The sequence below is a fragment of the Sturnus vulgaris genome, chromosome 4, assembly GCF_052056855.1.
Source record: "Sturnus vulgaris isolate bStuVul1 chromosome 4, bStuVul1.hap1, whole genome shotgun sequence".
In the NCBI taxonomy this organism is placed as follows: Eukaryota; Metazoa; Chordata; class Aves; order Passeriformes; family Sturnidae; genus Sturnus; species Sturnus vulgaris.
The window spans coordinates 53,626,267-53,647,671 of NC_142246.1; the positions used below are offsets into that span (position 1 = coordinate 53,626,267).

General features: G+C 36.9%; 1 protein-coding gene across 5 annotated transcripts in view; it reads right to left on the minus strand.

Annotated features, from left to right (window-relative positions):
* Positions 1 to 21,405, minus strand: part of CCSER1 (coiled-coil serine rich protein 1) — a 623,842-nt gene that overhangs the window by 16,952 nt on the left and 585,485 nt on the right. For 3 of the 5 annotated variants that reach the window (XM_088163988.1, XM_088163985.1, XM_088163984.1), the window contains one exon: positions 1,695 to 10,542. The exons of the other annotated variants lie outside the window; for them this stretch is intronic. In XM_088163988.1, the coding sequence (XP_088020114.1) occupies positions 10,469 to 10,542 (74 nt within the window). In that variant the 3' untranslated portion in view covers positions 1,695 to 10,468. Of the gene's footprint in view, positions 1 to 1,694; positions 10,543 to 21,405 lie in introns of those variants that run through there. 5 annotated transcript variants of the gene reach the window in all.

Here is a 21,405-nt window from a genome sequence, read left to right on the forward strand (position 1 = left end):
CAACATAAAATATTATAAATTATAATATATATGAGCTAACTGAGGAAATACTTTGCTGTTTGATGAATATTGTTTCACTCTCAGTAATCAGTAGCTTTTGAGGTATTTTTGTGATAGGGAGTAAATTCCTGTTCTGTTGTTTCATAAGAGAAGAAAATGCTTTACAAGGAAGTAAGACAACATATGTAATGTAACAGTGAAAAAATTCTCAGGCACTTTAAAGACCATCACAACACAAAGACTAAGCTGCCCATTATTTTGGATGCATTCAAGTTTCATGGAAGTGATTTTTTGTGGGAGAGCCTCCTCAGCTCCCAAGCACTTTGCATAACCTGTGCTAATTTCAAAGAACCTTCCACTTTCCAGCACTTGCATCTAGTTTTATGTTTCTTTAGCTTCATTTAGTAGAAGGCTGATAGTACAGTAATTTAAATTCGCAGAAAAATATCAGATTAAAAACTCTTCCTCTATTTCAGCTTTATTTTTCCTTAGAAGATTATATATGAAGTCAAATAACCTATTAAGCTTCATATTCCTGCCAGGGACCCAAACATTCCAAAAAGTTCCTATAAATAGCACTGAAATGGAACGGCTATTCAAGAGTGGATAGCACCAGGAAGAAACAGCTTAGAGAGGGACATATATTTTAAACAGTATTACTGGGAGAGTAGTAGGCATCTAAGTACTGTGAAATGAGCTACAGCCATTTGTAGATGAAGCATTGGAAGCTGAGCTGAGGCTTTCAAAGCAGGCACTGAAAATGGGGAACTGGTGCTGATGAAAAAAAAAAAAAACAAAACAAAACAAAAACAATCACCCAAACCAATAACTAGAACCCTCCCAAAGAGATAAAACTCCTGCTCTGAGAATGCAGCCCATAAAAATTATTTACAAGCAGGGAAAGGCTGAAATGGAACTCAGTTATGACACGATGAACAATCAATTTGGTCTTCATGCTGCTTTTATTTATATACTACTGTTAGTGATGACAAATGCTTTATGGCCTTACAAATGTGAAAGTTTGCTTATTTCTGCTGTATTTGAATTAAAGTAATATTAATGATTTTGGCCTTTGAAGGTGAAGACATATCATTCTGATATACTATGGGGAAATGAAGCAAAGTGGAGGAGTGCTTTATAAGATCCCTAGTTGAAACCTGGGATGGACAACACAAAAATACCCACATACTATTAAAACATAAGAATATAGTGGAACAATATGCTAAAGAAAACAGAAGTAAAGCCTAATTTTATTTATGGAAATTAGTATTTTCACACTAAGAACCAGTGAGAAGTGGAGTAGGAAATTGAGAAATGTTGTGTAAGCAAAATTATTTGGACACTCAGGAAATAGTGTAATAAGGAATTCGCAAAATACCTAGAATGTTTCGGGTTCTTTTTCCTGCAAGACAGTAGAATTTTTGAGTATAAACTTTAGATTTTATAAAATGTTCTGCACAGATGTTTGTACCTTATTATTACCACAGTATAAAATATCTTCAACCTAGAGTTCTTATTAAGTGATTAAAGAAACTCAAGAAAAAAATGATACATCTCCTGATTGTGACAGATTGCTAATAGCATTAAGCCATTAAAGAATTAGTGTTTATTAGAGTGCAATATATATTTCCCAGCAAAATATGAAGAAATGTCAAAGAAATATAAACTATTTCAAAGACAAAACCAACACAGGCTCATCTTTAGAACACAGGATTTTTATTAACAAATAAAATTTCGGCAGCATGAAAAGAAAAAAAAACCTGTAAGAGCCCTTTATGTTAATTTCAAACACGGAAATATATGAATGTGAACCTCTACAATGAGATTTAAAATTAAAATTCTGTACAAATATTCAAAAATAATATTTCTTTCCATAAAACATAGAAGAAAAAATAATGCCAACGAAAACCAGGAACAAACAAATGACCATTAAATAATACCAATAGAATCCCATAGTATTGTTTTACAAACTGCCATAACTCTTCCAAGTAATTCACAGAAATTATTTACCCAATAATCTGATTAAAAAAACCCAAAACAACAGAATGCTGCTCAAGATTCTTCAGAGACAACAGTATTCTCACCTAAAGGCTACATTATCTGTTTTCAGTCAGTGCAAAATGACTGAATTTGAAACAATCACAATCTTATTGCACAGAAGTTATAAAACCTCAAAACAATTAAAAAAGGAACAGAAAAGAAAAAAAAAAAAAAACAAAAAAAAACCAGAGGATGTTTTGTACTCAAGTCAAAGATTAGGGATTGGCAGTTCTTAAATATTACAAAGTAATTGCCTGTTAAAGAAGAATGAGTTTAACCAATTAATGGCTTTGTAGAATAAAACCACCAAAATCACTAATGAACTTGTTTCATCAAAATTCAGATACATTTTACAGCTTTCTTTTCCATATCATGAGTCAAATACCTTCACTATCACAAATTCTGCTCCAAGCTGATTTTTAAGTGTGTTATCTCTTAGCAAAAATATTCTCATTTCTTTCCTCTTAAATCTAGATTACCATCTAAATCAGCAACGTGATCCTGGACTGACTGAAGTGTGTTCAGTGAAAAACCTTTATTTTGTCTTCCACAGAACTTTACTCTTCAACAGTCTTCAAAGGTCCATTACATATACTTTACCATCAAGTTAATATTTTCCACCTTTTTTCATCTGTGTTGTTCTTTTAAAGTCTCTAATTCAAGTAACCTCTATAGTATTGCCAATTATATTAAAAAAAATAATTTCAATAGCATAGAACAAGTAGCCTTGTCATGTACTGTAATTAAAATTAAATGGGAGTTTAGCAGCACAGAGTAGAAAATTCAATTTTTTATTAGTTATTAAATTTTTATAGTGGTCAGTAGTTTTAAAAAATATCACCCTGGACAGAAGGATACAGACAAATTCACAATGGGAAAACAATCAGATAAAATGTCCTATTTTAATACATGAAACAGAACACTTTTGTTTATAGAAAAATGCCCAAAGCTCTCTAATGGCCCTCAGCAGTACTAAGCAACATATTTTCAAAAATAGTTGGAGTTTTAATCCATTTTTTTAAATTAAAATTTTAGTTTTCCCCTAACTATGGGCCAAGCTGTTTGTGGGGATGTTTGTATAAAGGTTTTCTCCCAAGATCCCAAGATGCTTTATTGGAAAGGAAAACCAAAACTGTGACCCTGTTAACCAAGTGCAGCTCTTGACATAGGCTCGGGGTCCTGACTCTCTTCAATGTTTTCTCCTTGTTACCCAACATAAGGGCATTACCACAGCTGCATGAAATAAAATTACATGAAACTACTTAAGATAGTTAGAGAAGACTGTACAAAGTGCAAGGCTTTAGAGATAGAATCTTTTCATTTATTCTTTTTGTCTGAATTGTTTCTGTGCTACAATGCAAATTGCACTGTTCTGCTGACACTTATCCTTCAGATAAAGATAATACCCTGGTAATAAAAAGATGTAAATTCACTCAGATGCTGTTTGATCAAATTATGAAAGTACCCTTACCCATACTTTGGGGTGTAACACGACCATTTAATCTCATTTCTTGTTATTCTAATAGATTTACTTTATAAATATATTGCTTCAGTGTTATTTCACAGCAAATGGCTCTGCACCACCAGCTCTGGACGAGAAAAAGAGCTATTAATCTGTCACCCGTCCATTAGACTTTTCTGAGCAACAAAACATCTGCTCTCCTCTTACACAGATTTTTACATCCTATTGATCCTCTTTCTTAAAAAAACATCAGATGCATCACTGATTAAGGACCTTGATTGCTTATATTCTCCTTATGATCATCTCTCCACAGACTCTGTAGAGCATGTACTGAAACATTTTTTCACACTCTTAACCATGGAAAACAAATACATTTTCTTTAAAAAGGAATTAATGATTTGGCAAACAAAGCCTAGTGGTATAGCTGGACAGTGACTTTATAAGCGACTTTAGTATGAAGGTCATTTCTTATCTTTTTAGTTGTGTGGAGTGTTTGAAAAGTAGTTATATTTAGATATAAGTAAAAATACTTTTTATACATCATACTTTTCAAACAATAAACATGAATGAAATTGTTTCTCAGAAAAAATATTATTTATTTGTGTGTTAGCATTTAAAGAAGAAGGATTTGACTGTTTATGGGATTGCTTACACCCTTAAATTTAAGTAGAGAATTCTGAAACCTGCTGAAATCAAGTTTAGGTTAGAAAAAAATAAAAGTCCCTGTGTAATTACTATTAAATCATTATATAAAGTGCATTGACAGAATGGAAAATTCAAAATAAACTAAAATTCTACTACAACTATTGATAACCATATGCATTTAAAAACTACATTATTAGGGCCTTTTCAATGTAACAAAAGCAGGGTCAAACCTGGCAATGTATTTGTCTATGTAGGAGCTAAAGAAGTTTGACAGTTCTTGGGTAGATGTAAATCAGCTGTGACCTCAACTCACCAACAGCCTATGCAGATGGGAAAGCGACATTTTCTGTGAATGCACTGCTTTCTACTACCCCAGCAGCATAGCAGTTCTGGGGAAAATGTTAAAACATTTTAATGATGAGATAGTTTAAATAAAAAAAAAAAATCCAGTGGAGCCTTCTCATAGCAGAAATAACACTGTGGTGCAACCTGTCTACAGTTATCACAACTCTATACCTAAGGAAAACGTTCCTGAAATCCAGAGAGGCAGAAAGGGTCATGATACAGAATATAAGGAGATAGTATTGGCACACTAGAAAAATCTCCTCAGTGGAGTATTTTCTATTCCATAACTTCTACCTGGACGTAGAAACCAAACATCTGATTTTGCCACATCCGTCGGATTCACACAATTCCTTCATAGTTAAGATTACTCAGAATAGGTTTTCCATCCCCAAGAGAAACTCAGAGACCTCCAGGTAAGTTTAGTGTTGTGCTGCTTTCCGAGTACCAGGACTACTTCTGCAGAAATCCCCAAGAGCCTGTGTGTTTCAAGTACTGGATGGATGGTAAAAACGCCTCAGAACTAGAGGTAATGATTTCCAGATACCGAAGGTGACAAAAACGGCAAATCCAAAAGTATTTCACAGGTGTACAGAATACAAGTGACAGCTGTGGCTAGTGAGAATCACAGACTTATGGAAAATATATGCTGATAGAAGGTTTTTTTCCTTTTTTTTCCTTGTCTTTAGAATACAGGGAGATGAATTTTAAGTACATTTTAAAATAAAATTAACACAAAATCTTTCCAAAATACTTCAATAAGTAAGTTTCTTTTCCACTGACTTTGCAACAACTGAAGATCTTTGAAGAAGATAATTAAATACAGATAGTTTTCCTAGACTGAAAATACATTGCAAATCTCAAGCTCCTCAGGGAAGAGATCCAATATCTTTATACTGTGAGAACTTACTATCATATCCATTACAGTGGATAAACTCTCACATCCTGGGTAGATCATCAGTGAGCAAGTTCCAGAGTGTCTAAGGTTAAAAGTAGTACATGGCATTTTTATCTCAAAACCCACCCCCCGCAACAACCCAGCAAGGTGTGTCCTGCAGCTGCTGGAATTTCCTTATTATGGAAATGGGACATGTTAAAGTAATTCCATTAAAAGACCGTCGTGGTCTGCATGATTTGAGGCTGTTCTCCTCAGGAATCTCTGTTAACTTGTTGCTGGCTAAAGAACACAAAGATACATCCTGGAAAGGATGCTGTGTGTTTCTCCCAGCTGGGAGAAATGTACTTTCAATGTACTATCTCACACTGTACTGCCTGCTTTCTCTAGAACAAGCTTCAAACAGCAAATTCTACCCCTGAAAAAATCCATCAGAGTGAGAGGGGTAGAGGCCATAGAACATACTTCATTACTACACTCAGATACAGAGATTACCAACCTGTTTACAAACTTACCAACTTTACAAAGATCTGTGAGAAGACTCCCCTGTACTTTTTTCTCCAGGTATTTATTTCAAGGTTTTGCAATTTGATAGATGTTACTCTACTTCATTTGTACATAATTTGTGAACTGTGTAGATGTACAAAAGGCTTTGCAGGGTTTTTTTTTGCTTTTGAAGGTGAAGGGGGAAAAAAAAGTCCATTCACCATAGATCACGATCTGATGGTTTTGTTAGACTAAGTATTTTCTTGTCTTTTCTGTGAACCAGGAAAGATTTCCAAATTTAGAGATCTTCTGTGCATAAACTGAGACTAGCTGGATTAAAGGCCACAATCCCAATCATCAGGGGACTTAACTTGATATAACCTAATGGAAGTCAATGTCCCACTCATCAGTCCAGTGGAGATATGGCACAACTCAGGGCATGTAAAGTACAGTACTGATTTGAAAACACCTTATTTTTACTAGTCTGAAGAGTGTACTGTGTATTTAACAGTATAAAGTGAATCAGCACAGACAGAAATCATTACTTCCAAACTGGCCTTTTGGAAAGGGTGGAACACCATCTTTTATTGGTAATGAACCTGTAATGACTGGAATGAACCTGTAGGACAAACATGAACATTTTGGTAAGCTTTTGAATGCTTATCTAAACATCACTTGAGCATCTTAGTCTGGATATACACCCTTTCAAGATTTCCAGAAGAGAAGCCACATAAGGAAAGTCCTTCCAACATTTATGTGGAGGTGTCTGGAACAAAACCCAGTAAGAGTCTGAAGTAAAGGCATCTATTCTGGCTGTTTCATTTTACACACAGAGGGCTGGCCTGTCTGGAAAGGTGGCAGACATATCTGTTGCTGGATGCTTCATATACTGCTGAATAGCCTAAAGAGAGGAGAGCTTTGTAGCAAGGTTTCTTTTTCCAGTATGCACAAGCACACAGCTTGAGCTTCATCCACATACACAAGGTACACAAAAACCCCTTTCCACTGCTCTGAAAGCCAAACATAAAACAGTATTGGACAAATGTTTTCCTTCCACCTCAACAACTTATGACCAGGGCTGGCCCTAGCATGTTATTGTATTTTATGAACACGTCCTAGTCAGGGTAAGTGTAGAGATGATGATAAGCACATTTCAGGTGTGGCTCTGTAAAATTATAGAAAAAATATTTAGGGCACAGAGCTAAGTTGTTTTTTTTTTTGCCAAGTGATTGATCTAAAAAAGTGGGATGGACACTGCTTCAAATGGAACGAGTTTTACTTTGGGGATTTCCTCCTCCTTAAAATGCCCTCTATCACACTGAAAGACATAGAACTAACAAGGAATTTTAAGCAGAAAATTTGCAATTATGCTTTGTTGTATGGAAAGAGGAAAAAAAGAAGGGAAGAAAGGTACATGCACGGGAAAAAAACAATAAATGCCTTTTTCCCCTGGTGTCATGTCTTTGGATATGTATAGCCTTGGAGAAATGTATAAATCATTTTGTACATGGAACTCTTAAAAAACTAGAGATTTTTAGTACAAAGGAATCAATTCACTGCAAGAATGTCCACATGCTGTTGCTTTATGATGTCCTATATACACAAGAGGATCAAAGAAAGGACCTCCTTTACAGTTACTGCTGCACTGTACATTAACATGTGGCTAATACCCTTCTCTGGGTGAGATTTACACTTAGTATTACAAATAACATAACAATGTTGAAAATACTGATACAAAACAGCTTCAAGATGACATTTTAAAAATATCCCTCACTTTCAATGAACTGTTTTTTCCAGTTTTTTTAAGTTTTAACTCTATAAAAGATTCTCCAAGAAAATAGTAGCATTTAAGATGCTATTTTTGAAGATTATAGATGGATTTTTTTAATAAAGTGTAGTCCAAAAGTCCATTTTCCCAGGAAAAAAACAATTATAGATACAGTACATAACTTAAAACTTAAGAGGGTAGTGGTTTGTTTTGGTTTTTTTGTTTTGTTTTTTTTTTTTGTTGTTGTTGTTTCTTTGTTGTTTTGTTTTGTTTACATAGTACAGTACATTTGTATCTTGGAAAAACATTCCTTGATAACAGTGTATGTTTAATTTATTTACAGATCTGAAATTGAATTGCATACATCAGCTCTTGAGATGAGCAATACTGAAATGAATTGTTAGTAAGAATTAATTGTCCTTTCAATCTACCATGACTTTAAAATACTGTTAAGAAGAAAAAGTGATTTTGAGTAGTGAAGTTATCTTCTTACTACTTTTAATTTGTTTGGTAGACTTTAAATTATGAGTTTCAATGCAGGACTGGGAGTCTTGGATACCCACAGTTAATTCGATAAACTGTGTTTGCAATTTTGCACATTCTGTTTTGGCAGTAGCAATGCACACATGAACACGAAGAATTTTGGCAAATGTTTGTCTTGGTTCTTATGCATCCATCTCTGGATACCTAAAATTATCACTACAGAATATTTAGACAAAACCTGCTCTCTTCAACATCAGATAATGTAATAAAATTTGCTCTAATCAAAATAAAATCCTCAATAAACAGAAGCCTGAAATTTCAGGCTGCTGAAATTACTTTACAGAATATCTGCCAAGCTCATAGTCTATTGTTTTCCTTAGTCTAATCAAGACTTGTTAATAAAATTTCCTTATTATATAATCCAAATATTAAGTAGTGAAGCAGAAATATTTAACACTAGGTAAAATTTTGTCTTTGCTTCATTTCATATACTCTATGTGACTTAACTTTCAAAAGTTGCAGATTTTTAGTGGTTACAGAAGTTTTATTTTTCATTATATGCTATCTGTTAGGTCACAATGGCTTGTTTTTGTGTATGAGAATGTGCTGCACCCTTGTCTTTCCTTATTGTCTTTCTCTCGGTTAAAGAGAGAGGTGACTTGCCTCAGATCTGCCTCAATTGTACTTATATGTGCCAAATTATTTTTAAACTACTAACTGCATGTGTCTTTACAACTCAAACAGATTACCCAGCATCAGAGAGGTTGTAAATTGTCATCTTTCACATGTACCACAGGTTTGGAGTAACTGGACTGAGAGGTTTCCAAGCCTCTTAGAGGGGAAAACCAGATCTTTTGCTACTGACAGGTCTCCAGGTTCTGTGGCATGGTCAGATGACTTCATACTCCCATGAGACCAGGCAATAAATTAATTTCTGTGGGCTATGTCATCTGCACTTAAGGACCTGTTGGTTTACACCAGCTCAGTGGGTTTGTTAGTCTTGACATGTTACAGACAAGTGAGATTATGACTGATGCAGGTTGTTCGGCCTGGGTAATAAGATGACTTCTCTTACTTTAGTCTTTCACACACTTTTGGTTTGGGAAGTGAAATGAAATTATAGGATGAATTACACAGCAGAATGTCACATCACGAGTGCTATAGTGCCTGTAAAGCACAAAGATCACCAGAACCTGACATGCCCTCATAGAACAGAAACACTCAGAGAAATGTAGTTAAATAGAAGTGTGAGGAGGGAAGGGAAGGTTGAGGAAACAACCTGACATCCTCAGTTTGGGACCCAGTTTACTGACTCAAATACCTGGCGACTCTCTATGAGCCTGTTAGAGGAAAATCAATTGCTTCCTCCACTTGTGGCATGAGGCACTCATGAAACACATACAGCAGGAAGTGGTAGCACTCTGTAGGTGACCAAATTTCACTGTGTTAAAAAAAAACCAAACTGTAAAAAGAGGGTCCTTAAAGATTTCTGACTCCTTATTTCCCTAATCGCTATGAAATTCAAGAGGGTTTACTAATTACTTATCTATTAATTCCTCACATCTACTTTAACAGTAATATTATTAAACATACAGGTTTTATTTAAGATCATCTTCTAGAACTTCAGGGAACAATAGTGACTTACAGAGGGGAAAAAATATATTTAGCCAATATTGGACTAGCAGTGCTAGCCAAATGGTCCCATTTATTAAACCTGTGCTGACTTCTTCTGTATGATAAATAAACCCAGTTATTTAATGATCTCATCAATTCTTTTGCCTCAGTCCAAGGTGGGAAAGCATGGAACCTACAAACAATGTTAAATTTTTATTTTATTTTTTTTCCACATGAAAGTAGCAGTAGATGAGAACTGAAGACAGAGCTCTAGGTGAGCTTACATCCCTCTTTAATCAACTCTCCTTCCACGGCAAGAAAATAAGCACCTTGTTAGCCATCCTGTTGACCTAAAGTCTGCAGCTCTGCCGTGTGTAAGTTGTGGTGGAGGAAAACGTTTTTCCTGCTGTACATGTGTAAAGAGATGGGTCCCCTGGGGGGCTGTCCCAGTCTCCCAGTGAAGGTGCTGTGCTGCCGAGGCACAGCAGCTGGGTCTTTTGGAGCCCCTGGGAACACGGGGAAGCCGTCAGCCTTGGACGTCGCCTTGGCCGCGCTGGGGGCCGTGACCGCCAAACCGTTCTGGGTCACCTCTGCCGCCAGGCTTTCGTACGTGCCGCGGGTGTGCTTGATGACTTCCACGATCTCCTTCTCCTTCAGGAGGCTGCTCAGACACAAATTAGACAGCTGGCAGCTCTTGCTTTCATACGCTGCTGCTTGGTTGCCTGGCGGGTGTCTAAAAGGGTCCTCGGTGGGAGTATGTGCTGACTTTCTGTCCCTTTGGCTCACCATTCTGATTGGATATGTAGTCTGGGGAAACAAAACAAGACAAACCACAATGTATTACTCATAGAACACAGTAGAGGAAATGGTGTGGAGTACATAAACCACTCCTCACTACACATGAACTGCACGTGAGTCCGGCAGATTGAAATGAAAGATGACTCCAACTGACGGTAAAACTTTCAAAACTTCATTCACATTTAATTGAAATGGTTTTGGATTGAAAAGCACTAGAATTGAAAAGTGCTTGCTACAAGTAACGATTTGGGCATTTTCCTTAAAAAAATAGTTTAAATCAAAGGAGGATTTTTTTTTCCCAGAACATAATAAATGGATAAGAAGTTTCCACGAATTGTAAGCAGATTTTCAAAAGCATTTCGCATAATGAAACAAAGAGAATTTTGATTGCATAGAGTTCAACACTTAATACTCTCAAATCCTTACACATTATAAAGAACATATTTTGTAAATATCTTCATGCCTTGGGTAAGCTTGAAACATGCTCAATTTTCACTGTCCCTTGAATCCAGTTGTTTTGTTGTGTATTTACAAGTCAAATACATGCTAGAGAAGAGCACAAATTTTACTTCAGCTGCCTGGAAAAAATACAGTGTAAGAAGATTCCAGCATGTCACCAACTTCTGATGCTGTGCAAGCATGCATGCATCTGATTTTGTTCAAATGATGGTAATTTATCTGTGCATGGCAAATCAGATCACTGCAGACTCTCAGTGTGTATCTGGTGTGATACTTCATACTGTCCCTAGAACACCTGACTGGGGGGGAGATGATGGAACCCTTTCCCAGGGAATGCTTAAAGCAACTGGAAACAATTGTCCAATTTGGAAAGAAAAGTCCAATTTGGCTCCTTACAGGTTTTCTGTAACAGAACTCTGAAAGGACACAGGAGCAGCTTCTTGACATTTACATTGACATATGGGCTCTGATGTCACAGAACAAAGCTGAGAGAATAAAAAATACTACCAAGCCTTACAACAGTATTTGGCTAAAAATATTTCAGGGTGTTTCCATGATTCCACAGGAAACTCAGATATATTGTTTCAGAATGAATTGTATCACTTCACATGCATTTCTATTTTAAGCAGCACAGAAGAATGATATTGTCAGTATTCATAGCTTAAATGCTTTTTATAGGGCAGGCTAATGGTCATGATTCCATGCAGAGCCATATGCAGGTTTGGGTATAAGGATTGCAGTGCATTTTAGGCATCAGAGATGATATTTTGAAAAAATTATTAGGACTGGAACATAATTTTTTCCCACTTTATTCAGTGCTGATTACACATATATTCATAAATGGGAGTAGAACACTTCTGGGAAACAATACTTCAGATTTTACATCTACAGCACATAGGTGTTGAAATGATATTCCATTTAATTCCTAGGGTATCATTCTTGGGAGGACCTGTCTGTAAGTTCACACACTTTTAATCTATCTATCTATCTATCTATCTATCTATCTATCTATCTATCTATCTATCATCTATCTATATTATTTATGTTTATGACAGTAAATATAATCTTCCTACTGGGATGAGAGTCAAATTTAATGCCCTGTCAAAAATCCAAGCATTTTTTGTGAGGGAATGTTTCTGGAGTTTACCATATGTCACCCTGTATCTTTGATAACCTAAAAATTGAGACAGAAGCTTAGAGGAACTTCATGGTGGGACCTCCAGTCTATCCTGAACTTCTAGTTAACTCTAGTTTATTCCTCTGGACAGTTAAGGACCTTCATTGATGTAACCTATACAGCCTTCTCCTCTAAGATTTTTTCACTATATTACTTTCGCTTTTAGAAAAGGTCTTCCTAATGTCTAAACTGTATCTTTCTGGCTTCAAGATCATTCTTTCTCTCTCTTGTGCAAATGAAGAAAGAATTTGTGTTGGTCTTGAATACCTGTTTATGTCTGCAAAGAATGCTGTCAAGCAACCCCTTAATCCTCACTGCTCAAGAATAAAAAAGTACCACATTGATCTTTTCTCATAGGACTCATCTGCTAGACTCTGAGTCATTCACACTTGTCTTCTCTACAGATCCTGTTCAGTAATTCCACTATTTTTTTCTTGAAGTAGAAGGCTCAGGAGTGCAGTACTCAAGGTAATCCCCCACCATTACGAAGCAGAACACACACGATTAATCCTACGAAGGACTTCTTCATCTACTTCTTATTAATTACTCCAGTAGGAGGTTAGCAATTTTATTTGGCAACAGCACAAAATTGGCCATTCACTTTAATCTAGTTGTACACAATAGTTTCATGATTTTTTAACGCAAAATTATACCTATGCTCAGCCGATTATCATCACCTATTGCTTTTTAACTTGATGAAACGCTGTTATCTAGCACTGGGGTGTTTCTTTCCTCTTCCTTATCAAGGTTATATTTCACATGAAATATTTTCAATTTAGAAAATAAATTCTGATTTGTAGGTCTATGAAATACTTGCTTCTGGTTGCTGGCTGATGGGGGGAGACAATGTGTATGTACGTATCAATAAATATTTAATATATATGTGGTTAGGGAAGGTCTTAGCTTTGTGAAACTGTAACTTGCTGAAATCTACCTCCTATTGAATAATTAAACAAACACCAGGTGGTGACAAATTAAGAGCTAATCCACCTACATTAAAACACCAACAGAAATTCAGAATATGCCATCAGAATTTTAAGAAATTGGTTTGGCCCTGTCCCTGGCAATAAGACAATAAGATGGTTAACAAGAAAAGACAGACTCATTCTATCAGATGCATAGTTACACATCAAACGAGCAGAGAGTTTAATGAAACACTGCCAAAACCCAATACTATTGTTGTTATCTATGATAAATTACTGAAGAATACCTTCTAATCAGGAAAAGAGAGAATAATAGTCATATGGGAGTCAAAATCAACAAGAAATCCTCTCCCTTTTCCTCATCCCAGTAACATTATTCTCCCTCTAAAATATTGTCAATTAAAAGTCCAGTCCTGCTTTGATTTTCATGCAAGTTATTTTTTGGTATGATCCTAACATTTTTATAAAAATTGCAACGTACAGAATTGAAATGAATTAATTTTTCTTTTGCTGAATTCAGATAATTTAGTTTGAAAGAATGCAGTGCAACCAGATTTTCTTGCTGGTCCATTTTACAGTTATTTAGGATCCTCATTAACTGGTCAAAAGAAGGAAAATGTCCCAGAATGAGACACATAAAAGCAAAAGCCACACTTGCCATGCCAAAAAACTCCCAAACCAAACCGACTTTGGACAAACTTAAACATTTATTTTTAAGCTATTTCTCCTTATCTTCCTGTAAGCGATTAAGGCGAATTTTCCGGCGCTGAAGTTTCAGGTACCACCCGCGCTCTCCGCGCATTAGACACGAGCGAGCAAAGCCCCGATCCCAGCGCATCTGCTGGCCAATTCCAAGGCTGAGTCCTTGTCCAAAGCTGAAGGTGGCTTCGTGCCAGTCGTGCTCCAGCCCAGCCTAGAGCAGCTGCAGGGCTGCTGTAAACTGCTGCTTGGCGCAGCTCCAAGGAGCCGAGCTGCCAGCTGGTGACTGCTGAAGCAAAAAATCCATTCATCTTTTTCCCTTTTATTTTTCAGTAGCTCAGCTAGAACCAACAATTTCTCTGCCCCAGAAATCCCCAATGCCACTCTATAGTCTGCCTAACTGTGGACTCAGGAAATGGGTTGCAATTAGGATGCAAATGGGATTCTGAAATTTCTTTCAAAAGTAGCCCATTTTAAATATATGCAGCAGAAAGAAAAGGCCTCCTTTGTTGTTTCAAATATGTCTTAACCTTTAAGCAAACGTCTGGATTTGAATTTCCTGATCATATTAAACACACTCACAAGACGTGCATGCCTTCATGCTTGAATCTATCTCTCAAAAAGGAAAAAAAAAAATTATTTTATTAAAATCTGATTGGCTGTAAAATTTTAGGCAGTTTGTATCATGATCACTTCTGTTTTAAGGTACGTAAGTGTGAGAAAGTTCAAAATACTTTAGATTTCATTATTCCACACTAGCACTAAATAAATTAGTATGGAACCAAAATGGGAATTTAATATTCTTAAAATATTCTTTCCATAATTTTTTGAGGGTTCGTTTTTGTGATTGTAAGTCTAATAATTTTTTCTTATGTTAAGAAAAAAAAACAAGCCCTTTCAATGACCCAGTTAAGTAATGAAAATGTACTATTTCCATAGAAAGCTCCAGAAAGAGACGTTATAAACAAAACACTGGAGCCATTCATCACTTTCCATTTTCAAAGCCAATGAGTGAAATATGACAAGAGTTAACAACAAGACAACACTGCTGCAGGACATTTGAAAATGAATATTGTTTCTGACTGTCTGGTGATAAAGTACTAATAAAAAATGACAGGAAAAGACATGAATTACAAAATCACCGCAAAAAGGGTGCAGATTTTTAAGAAGTCTGAGAGTCTTAGATGCCTATGATGTAATTCTTCCAAGTACAGCAACTTCCTTAAATATATCATTCTGACAGCAGAAATAGAGAAAAAAAACAAACAAAACACACTTTCATCAGTGTACCTGCTGCACCCCAACAACCAAACAATAGTGCAGTTCAAGAAGATGTTTTTTACTACCCCAAAGGATTTTACACTTTCAGAGGTGTTAATGGAAGCACACTATAGAGAGCAATTATTCTGACAGGAACCTGAAGACTTCCTGGATTCCATCATGTTTTCTACTGCTTAATTATTTTGTGTTTGCTAATACACAAGAAATGTAAAAATGTGCTCTCCAATGTAATATTTACTACATGGCCCAGCAAGGCTCCCTTGGCCCTTGTCAGGCCCCAGCTGGATTGCAGCACCTTCTGCAGAACTGCCTCCATTTGCAGCCTAGCCCAGAACTCATAAAATATAAAGCAGCATAAAGGAGTCCAGACACAAAACAAGGTGCTATAGCTCTATATTTCTTTTAAGGATGGAAAGGATTAAGTCCTTCAAGATGCTTTTGAATTTATACACCTTCAGATGCCTTTTGCAGTTCTGACAGTTTATATAAGTGCAGATCTAATTTACCAAAACACAGGTTAACTCAGTGCTTTGATATGCCACATCTGTCACTATGTCAGCTTCTTAATTTCTACACCTCCTCACTTCGGTGCTTACCAGCTTTCAGCCTAGAGATGATCCAGCACAAAATGTAATTTAGCTGCAGCAGGTAATTGTTCTTCATTCAAGTCTCTTAAAAATCACTCACTCTTATTGATTTCAGTAGCACCTGGACTGAGAGAGCAGCTTTTACAATTCAGACCTGTATCTATTGAACATCAGATGCTGCCTTCTGGCAACATGGGACAAATGAAAGAAATAAAGTCCAGCTTGGCAAAATAAGGCATGGACTTGTATCAACAGGTTATGGGTAAGACCCAGCTGCTGATCAATTTGTCAGCTCTACTGTAGTCCTTTATAAAACGAATGCAGTCAACATTAATCACAAACATTTTTTCTTTCCGCCTTTCAAACACTTCCATTTCCTTACTGAAAGCAAAAATCATGAGATACTAAAATGCTGCCTTTTTGCCATAAGGCCATTTAAACAAACAGGCAAATTAAATAAAAGTTAACTATAGTGGTGAGTTAATGTCCCAAAAGAATTTTATGATAGTGATGATACAATGTGATAAATAACAGACTGAGTGCTTAAAAAAGATCTTCATCTTCTCACAACATGGAATTATCCTTGACAAATTTTATTTATCTGAGTAATAATGCACAGTTAAGACAACAAGGTGTAAAAGATGTAGCGCTGTTTTATAAAACAGGAAGAAAAGAGCAAAGAATTTCCCATTAATTTCTAGTAACAGTAAATCGCTGCTTTGCATTCTCAGTACTGCATTTCAAGGCTTAAGTGGAATTTTTTTTCTCGTTAGTAAAGCTAAGGAGAAGATTCTGCATTTTACAGCTGTTTGCCACACTTTCTAAATAAAACAATTGGAACTTTGGAGCTGTTAATCACATTCTTCAAAAAAACTATAAAATTCTTTTAGATGATACAGAGTACACCTTGCTATACCCTATGGTTTAAGATTTTAAGTTAACTCCAAAAATACTTATGAAAATGAAAGCCACTAAATAGTGTGGATTCTTCAATGACAGAACCACCAAACACTAGGACATTCTACGTGAAACAACAAATCTTACATCTCTCAGCTTTCATCTTTTCATCCCCAATATCAGAAAGTCAAAACAGAAAAGGTAATGAACTTTTCTTTTGTTGTAGCTGGAGAGAAAAATGGTAAAAAAGATGCAATGGACTTCTAAACACGTTTAAAAGATCTGTTAAATCCCTAATCTCAGAAACATCCTGTCTTCAGCAAATACTAGTTCCTCTATCTCCAGCAATTCTCATGACACCTCTGCTTCTACAGAAACCTTTAGCATCTTTTTTACTGATCCTGTATACCCTCAGGTTCTTTGGGCAGACACAGCTATTGCACCCAACAACGAGGAAAATCTCTTCATTAAGCTCGTTTTATACATACGCTCCACCTTTGATTACAGGCAGCAGAGTCTGAAATAAGATGCCCAAGTCAAACTTGCCCTTGGACCTCCCAGGCTGTATTCCAGAAGACTGGATAGGTCCCATGTTCACCCAGCACATTGGGTCTCATTACCTCTGTGCAACCCAAGAGAAATTAGGGCCACTTATGCCATGCTTTTACCTATAATCATGTAAAAAGCCATAGGTGTGTACAGTCAAGGTCCTCTTTGGCATAACTGATGCAAAATGAACTGATAAGAAAGGAAAAGTGGATCCATGGGAACACAAGGATAACTTCAAAAGACCACAGGTTGTGCAGAGTGGGCAGTGAAGTAAGACAAAAAGGTCCTGGGGAAACACTAAGGGAGTTTGCTCTGGAATTACAAGCAGGAAAACTGCACAAGTGTTAATTAGCCCTTCTGAAAGTGTGTGCTGCTCAGCTGACATTTATTGCTACGCTGACAGGGAGCTCTGGCTTCGCAAGCCAAGCCAGTATTTCTGTACAGCATTTGATGTGCCATGTAGACATAATAGGTTGTTCAAGGATCTCTGCCTTGCGCCTTTCCTATTTTATTGATGACCAGCTGTCTGAAAGCTGTGAAGTCCATTTCTAGCCTCAGGCCTGACATGTGGTCACCAAAACCTGATAATTGTACCTGTAGATCATCTGAATTAAAACTGACTTGTAGGTGGCAAGTACCCTTGACAACTACTAATACATATACGCTTAGTCTTTACTAAGTTTCCAGTTATACACTAATGTGTTTTCTCAATCTAATATCACCTAGAATGATTTCCCAGAGTATTAGAAATTTCATATATAAAATTAAATTCATATGATGATGTATTCCCTTAGATAATATTCCAGGAGACAGCAGCCTTTGAAGTGGTAGTCTCAGGAAGATTTTAATATGCATTGTATTGTTGCTTATATCCTATATTGCTCTATATCTGAAAAATACTTCTAGGATAAGAAAGTAAAACTATAGATATTATGCTTACAGATGTTATGTTTAGGTAAGAACCTTAATACTTTGGCATGTGAGACTTTTGCTTTAATAGCTGGGCATATTACAGGGTCTCAGATTGTGTCTCTGTATATTTTTTATATTTTACCTTCTGTGAAAAAAATAATCATATATATTTATCTTTGAGTTCAGGACTTTCTTGTCTAGCTTTCAATTAGTGAATGCCATAAATCAGATTTCTTATGAATGTCTGCCTTCTGAAATAAGCACTGCTTGCTTTTTCATAAAAAGAACACACAAACCCCCAGATGGATTGTAGCCAACACTCATCTTTTTTCATTACATTATTTAACAACAATAAAAAATCCTTCTATTAAGTTTTCATAAATGAGTTCCATAAATTAGCATCCTTATTGTTGAAGGCCATAAGGGCTGAACTCATAACTACAGCGGGGGAAATTGCATACATTGGCAAATGATGATCAGCTACTGTCATATTAATCAGTGACACTGTCCCTCAGGTCAGTATACAGTCTGCACAGGAGAAATCAGCAGACTAATAAAAAGGGCAAATTTTATCCTGATGAAAAGGAAAGAAATCCTAATTGCTCTTAAATTGAGTTGACTTTTTATTTTTATGATGAGATTACTGAGGCCAGGATAGTCTTGAATGGAAAGGGAAAATAGTCTTTTTATTTTAATATCTATAGATGAGGACACCTGTTTTAGGAATGAATTATCACAGAGTACTCAGATATTTTTTTAATCCCAAAAGTAGGTTTCTGTAATTAAGATTTCTGTAATAAGCCTTTCCTTATGGCTGGACCAAAAAGTTATAACATAACTATAATCAATCCTAGCCTTAACTTGTTTGGTTTAGTGTGTGGAATAAGATGAAGAAATAGGCTCCTATGACAGGATGAAGCATTACTATTCCAGGAAGACACTGACTCCCTGCTGTAGAATTCAGTCAGGAAAAAAACCTGCATGAATTTTGTACTATGGGACAATACTCAGTGAATCAGGCTTCATTCATAAGAGAAAAAATTACCTTAAAATATTTTCTTCAAAGATCTTACTAACTGTGATGATTATAAATTTACTCTGAGTGAATCATTCCATGCCTAGTTTTTTTTTAAGGCACTGGCAATCTTAGAAATAGCAAAAGAACAAATCCTCTTGGAATAGGGAATATCTCTACCTTTTTTTTCCTTTTTCTGTTAAACCAAGAATGCTTTTGCCTTGTTGGTATGGAATTGTTTCATATAAATTCTGTTCTTTAATCTCCATCTGTCAGTATCAAATACATTTACAGCAAGAAAATCTTGTCAGAGAGAGGAAGGGGATTCCCAGACAAGAGGTATAAGTAGTTGTAAAGGAAATGTGACCTCCATAAGGATTCCATGCAACTGATTTACGTGAAAGCAAAGTTGCTTTAACAAAACAGTGTTTGCAGTTGAATGATGTAATCACAGAACCACAGAATGATTTGAGTTGGAAGGGATCTTGTTCCAGCACCCCTGGCACTGCCAGAGACATCTTCCAGTAGACCAGGCTGCTCAAAGCCCTATCCAACCCGGTCCTCAACACTTCCAGGGATGGGACATCCACAACTTCTCTGGGCCATCTGTTCCAGTGTCTCACTACCCTCTGAGTAAAGAATTTCTTCCCTATATCTAGTCAAAAATCTCTCCTCTTTCCGTTTAAAACCATCCCCTCTTGCCCTGTCACTATCTGTCTGTGTAAAAAGTCACTCCTCTTCTTTCTAAGCCCCCTTTAAGCACTGGAATGAGTTGTAAGGTGTCCCCAGAGTGATCCCTTCTCCAGGCTAAACAGTCCCAGCTCTCTCAGCCCGTCTTCATAGGAGAGGTACTCCAGCTCTCTGATCATCTTTGTGGCCCTTCTCTGGACATGCCTCAAGAGAGGTCCATGTCCATCCAGTGTTGGGGACCCCAGAGCTGATGCAGCCCTGCAGGTGGGGTCCCGCCAGAGCAGAGGGGCAGAATCCTTTCCCTCTCTTCCTGCCTACACTGCTCTGGATGCAGCCCAGGACACAACTGGATTTCTGGGCTGTAGGCACACATTGCTGGGTCATGTCCAGCCTCTCATCCACCAGCACCTCCAAGTCCTTCTGGGCAGGGCTGCTCTCAATCCATTCTCTGCCCAGCCTGTGTTTGTGCTTGGGATTGTCCTGACCCACATGCAGCACCTTGCCCTTGTTGAACTTCCTGAGGGTCCCTCTGGATGCCATCTCTCCCCTCCAGCATGGCAGCCACACCGCACAGCTTGATGTCATCACCAAACTTGCTGAGGGTGCTCCTGATCCCACTGTCCATGTCACCAACTGTGATGTTAAACAGGGCTGGCCCCAACCCCGAGTCCCGAGGTCACCACTTGTCACTGAACTTCATCTGAGCCATTGGCCACAACCCTTTGAGTGCAACCATCCAGGCAATTCCTTACCCATTGAGTGCTCCATCCATCACATCCCTGTCTCTCCAATTCAGAGACAAGGATGCCATGGGGGACAGTGTGAGATGCTTTGCACAAGCCCAGGTAGATTATGTCACTTGCTCTTCCCTAAACCACCTGCAACCCTGTCATAGAAGGCCACCATATTTGTCAGGCACAATTTGCCCTCAGTGAAGCCATGCTGGCTGTCATCAATCTGTTGTGCTCCAAAAATATCCAAAACCTTATCTCCTTAACATTTCTAAATTGTCAATAATTGGTGGTGATAGAAAATTTCCCTTACTGTGTAATTTCAGACAAACCAAGTTTCACATAGGTAAAATAACCCATCAGATAAGTACATGAAATACCCTCTTTCTGCCTATGCTAGTGGCTGACATAAAAGAAGAAAAATATTTCATAGCATTTTTAGTGTACCTCGCTAAGGATCCATTCCATTCAGCTTTCTTTAACCCAGCTAGTGCAGGACAGCATTCATTATGAGACACACTACTCAGTGTCCAGGATAATGAACTCTAACAAGGTAAAACTATTTAATGTATTTCATGTATTTTAAGGCCATAAAATGCTTTTATAATCATCTTGTTTGCCCTTCTCTGCAGTGGGAGCCATAGATTTCTCCTGGTGAAATCAGGTAATCCTGAAGAGGGGATGGAATTACAACATAATTTAGAAGAATAGAAGTTATGGAGAATGTATTTTATTTCTTCTTAATCCACTAAAATATTTTTAGAACAGTGCTATCCAGGTCCTTACTGGAAATGTTGCTATATTCTGTTGACAAATCCTACATTGGTATTTGAACAAGAAAAAGTAGGCATATTGCTGCTGACACTGCTGCTAGGAGATAATGTCCCTACAGACCAGAGGCAACTAATGTCTAAGACTTATAGGAATATGCAATTCTTGGAGAAAGTGCTGG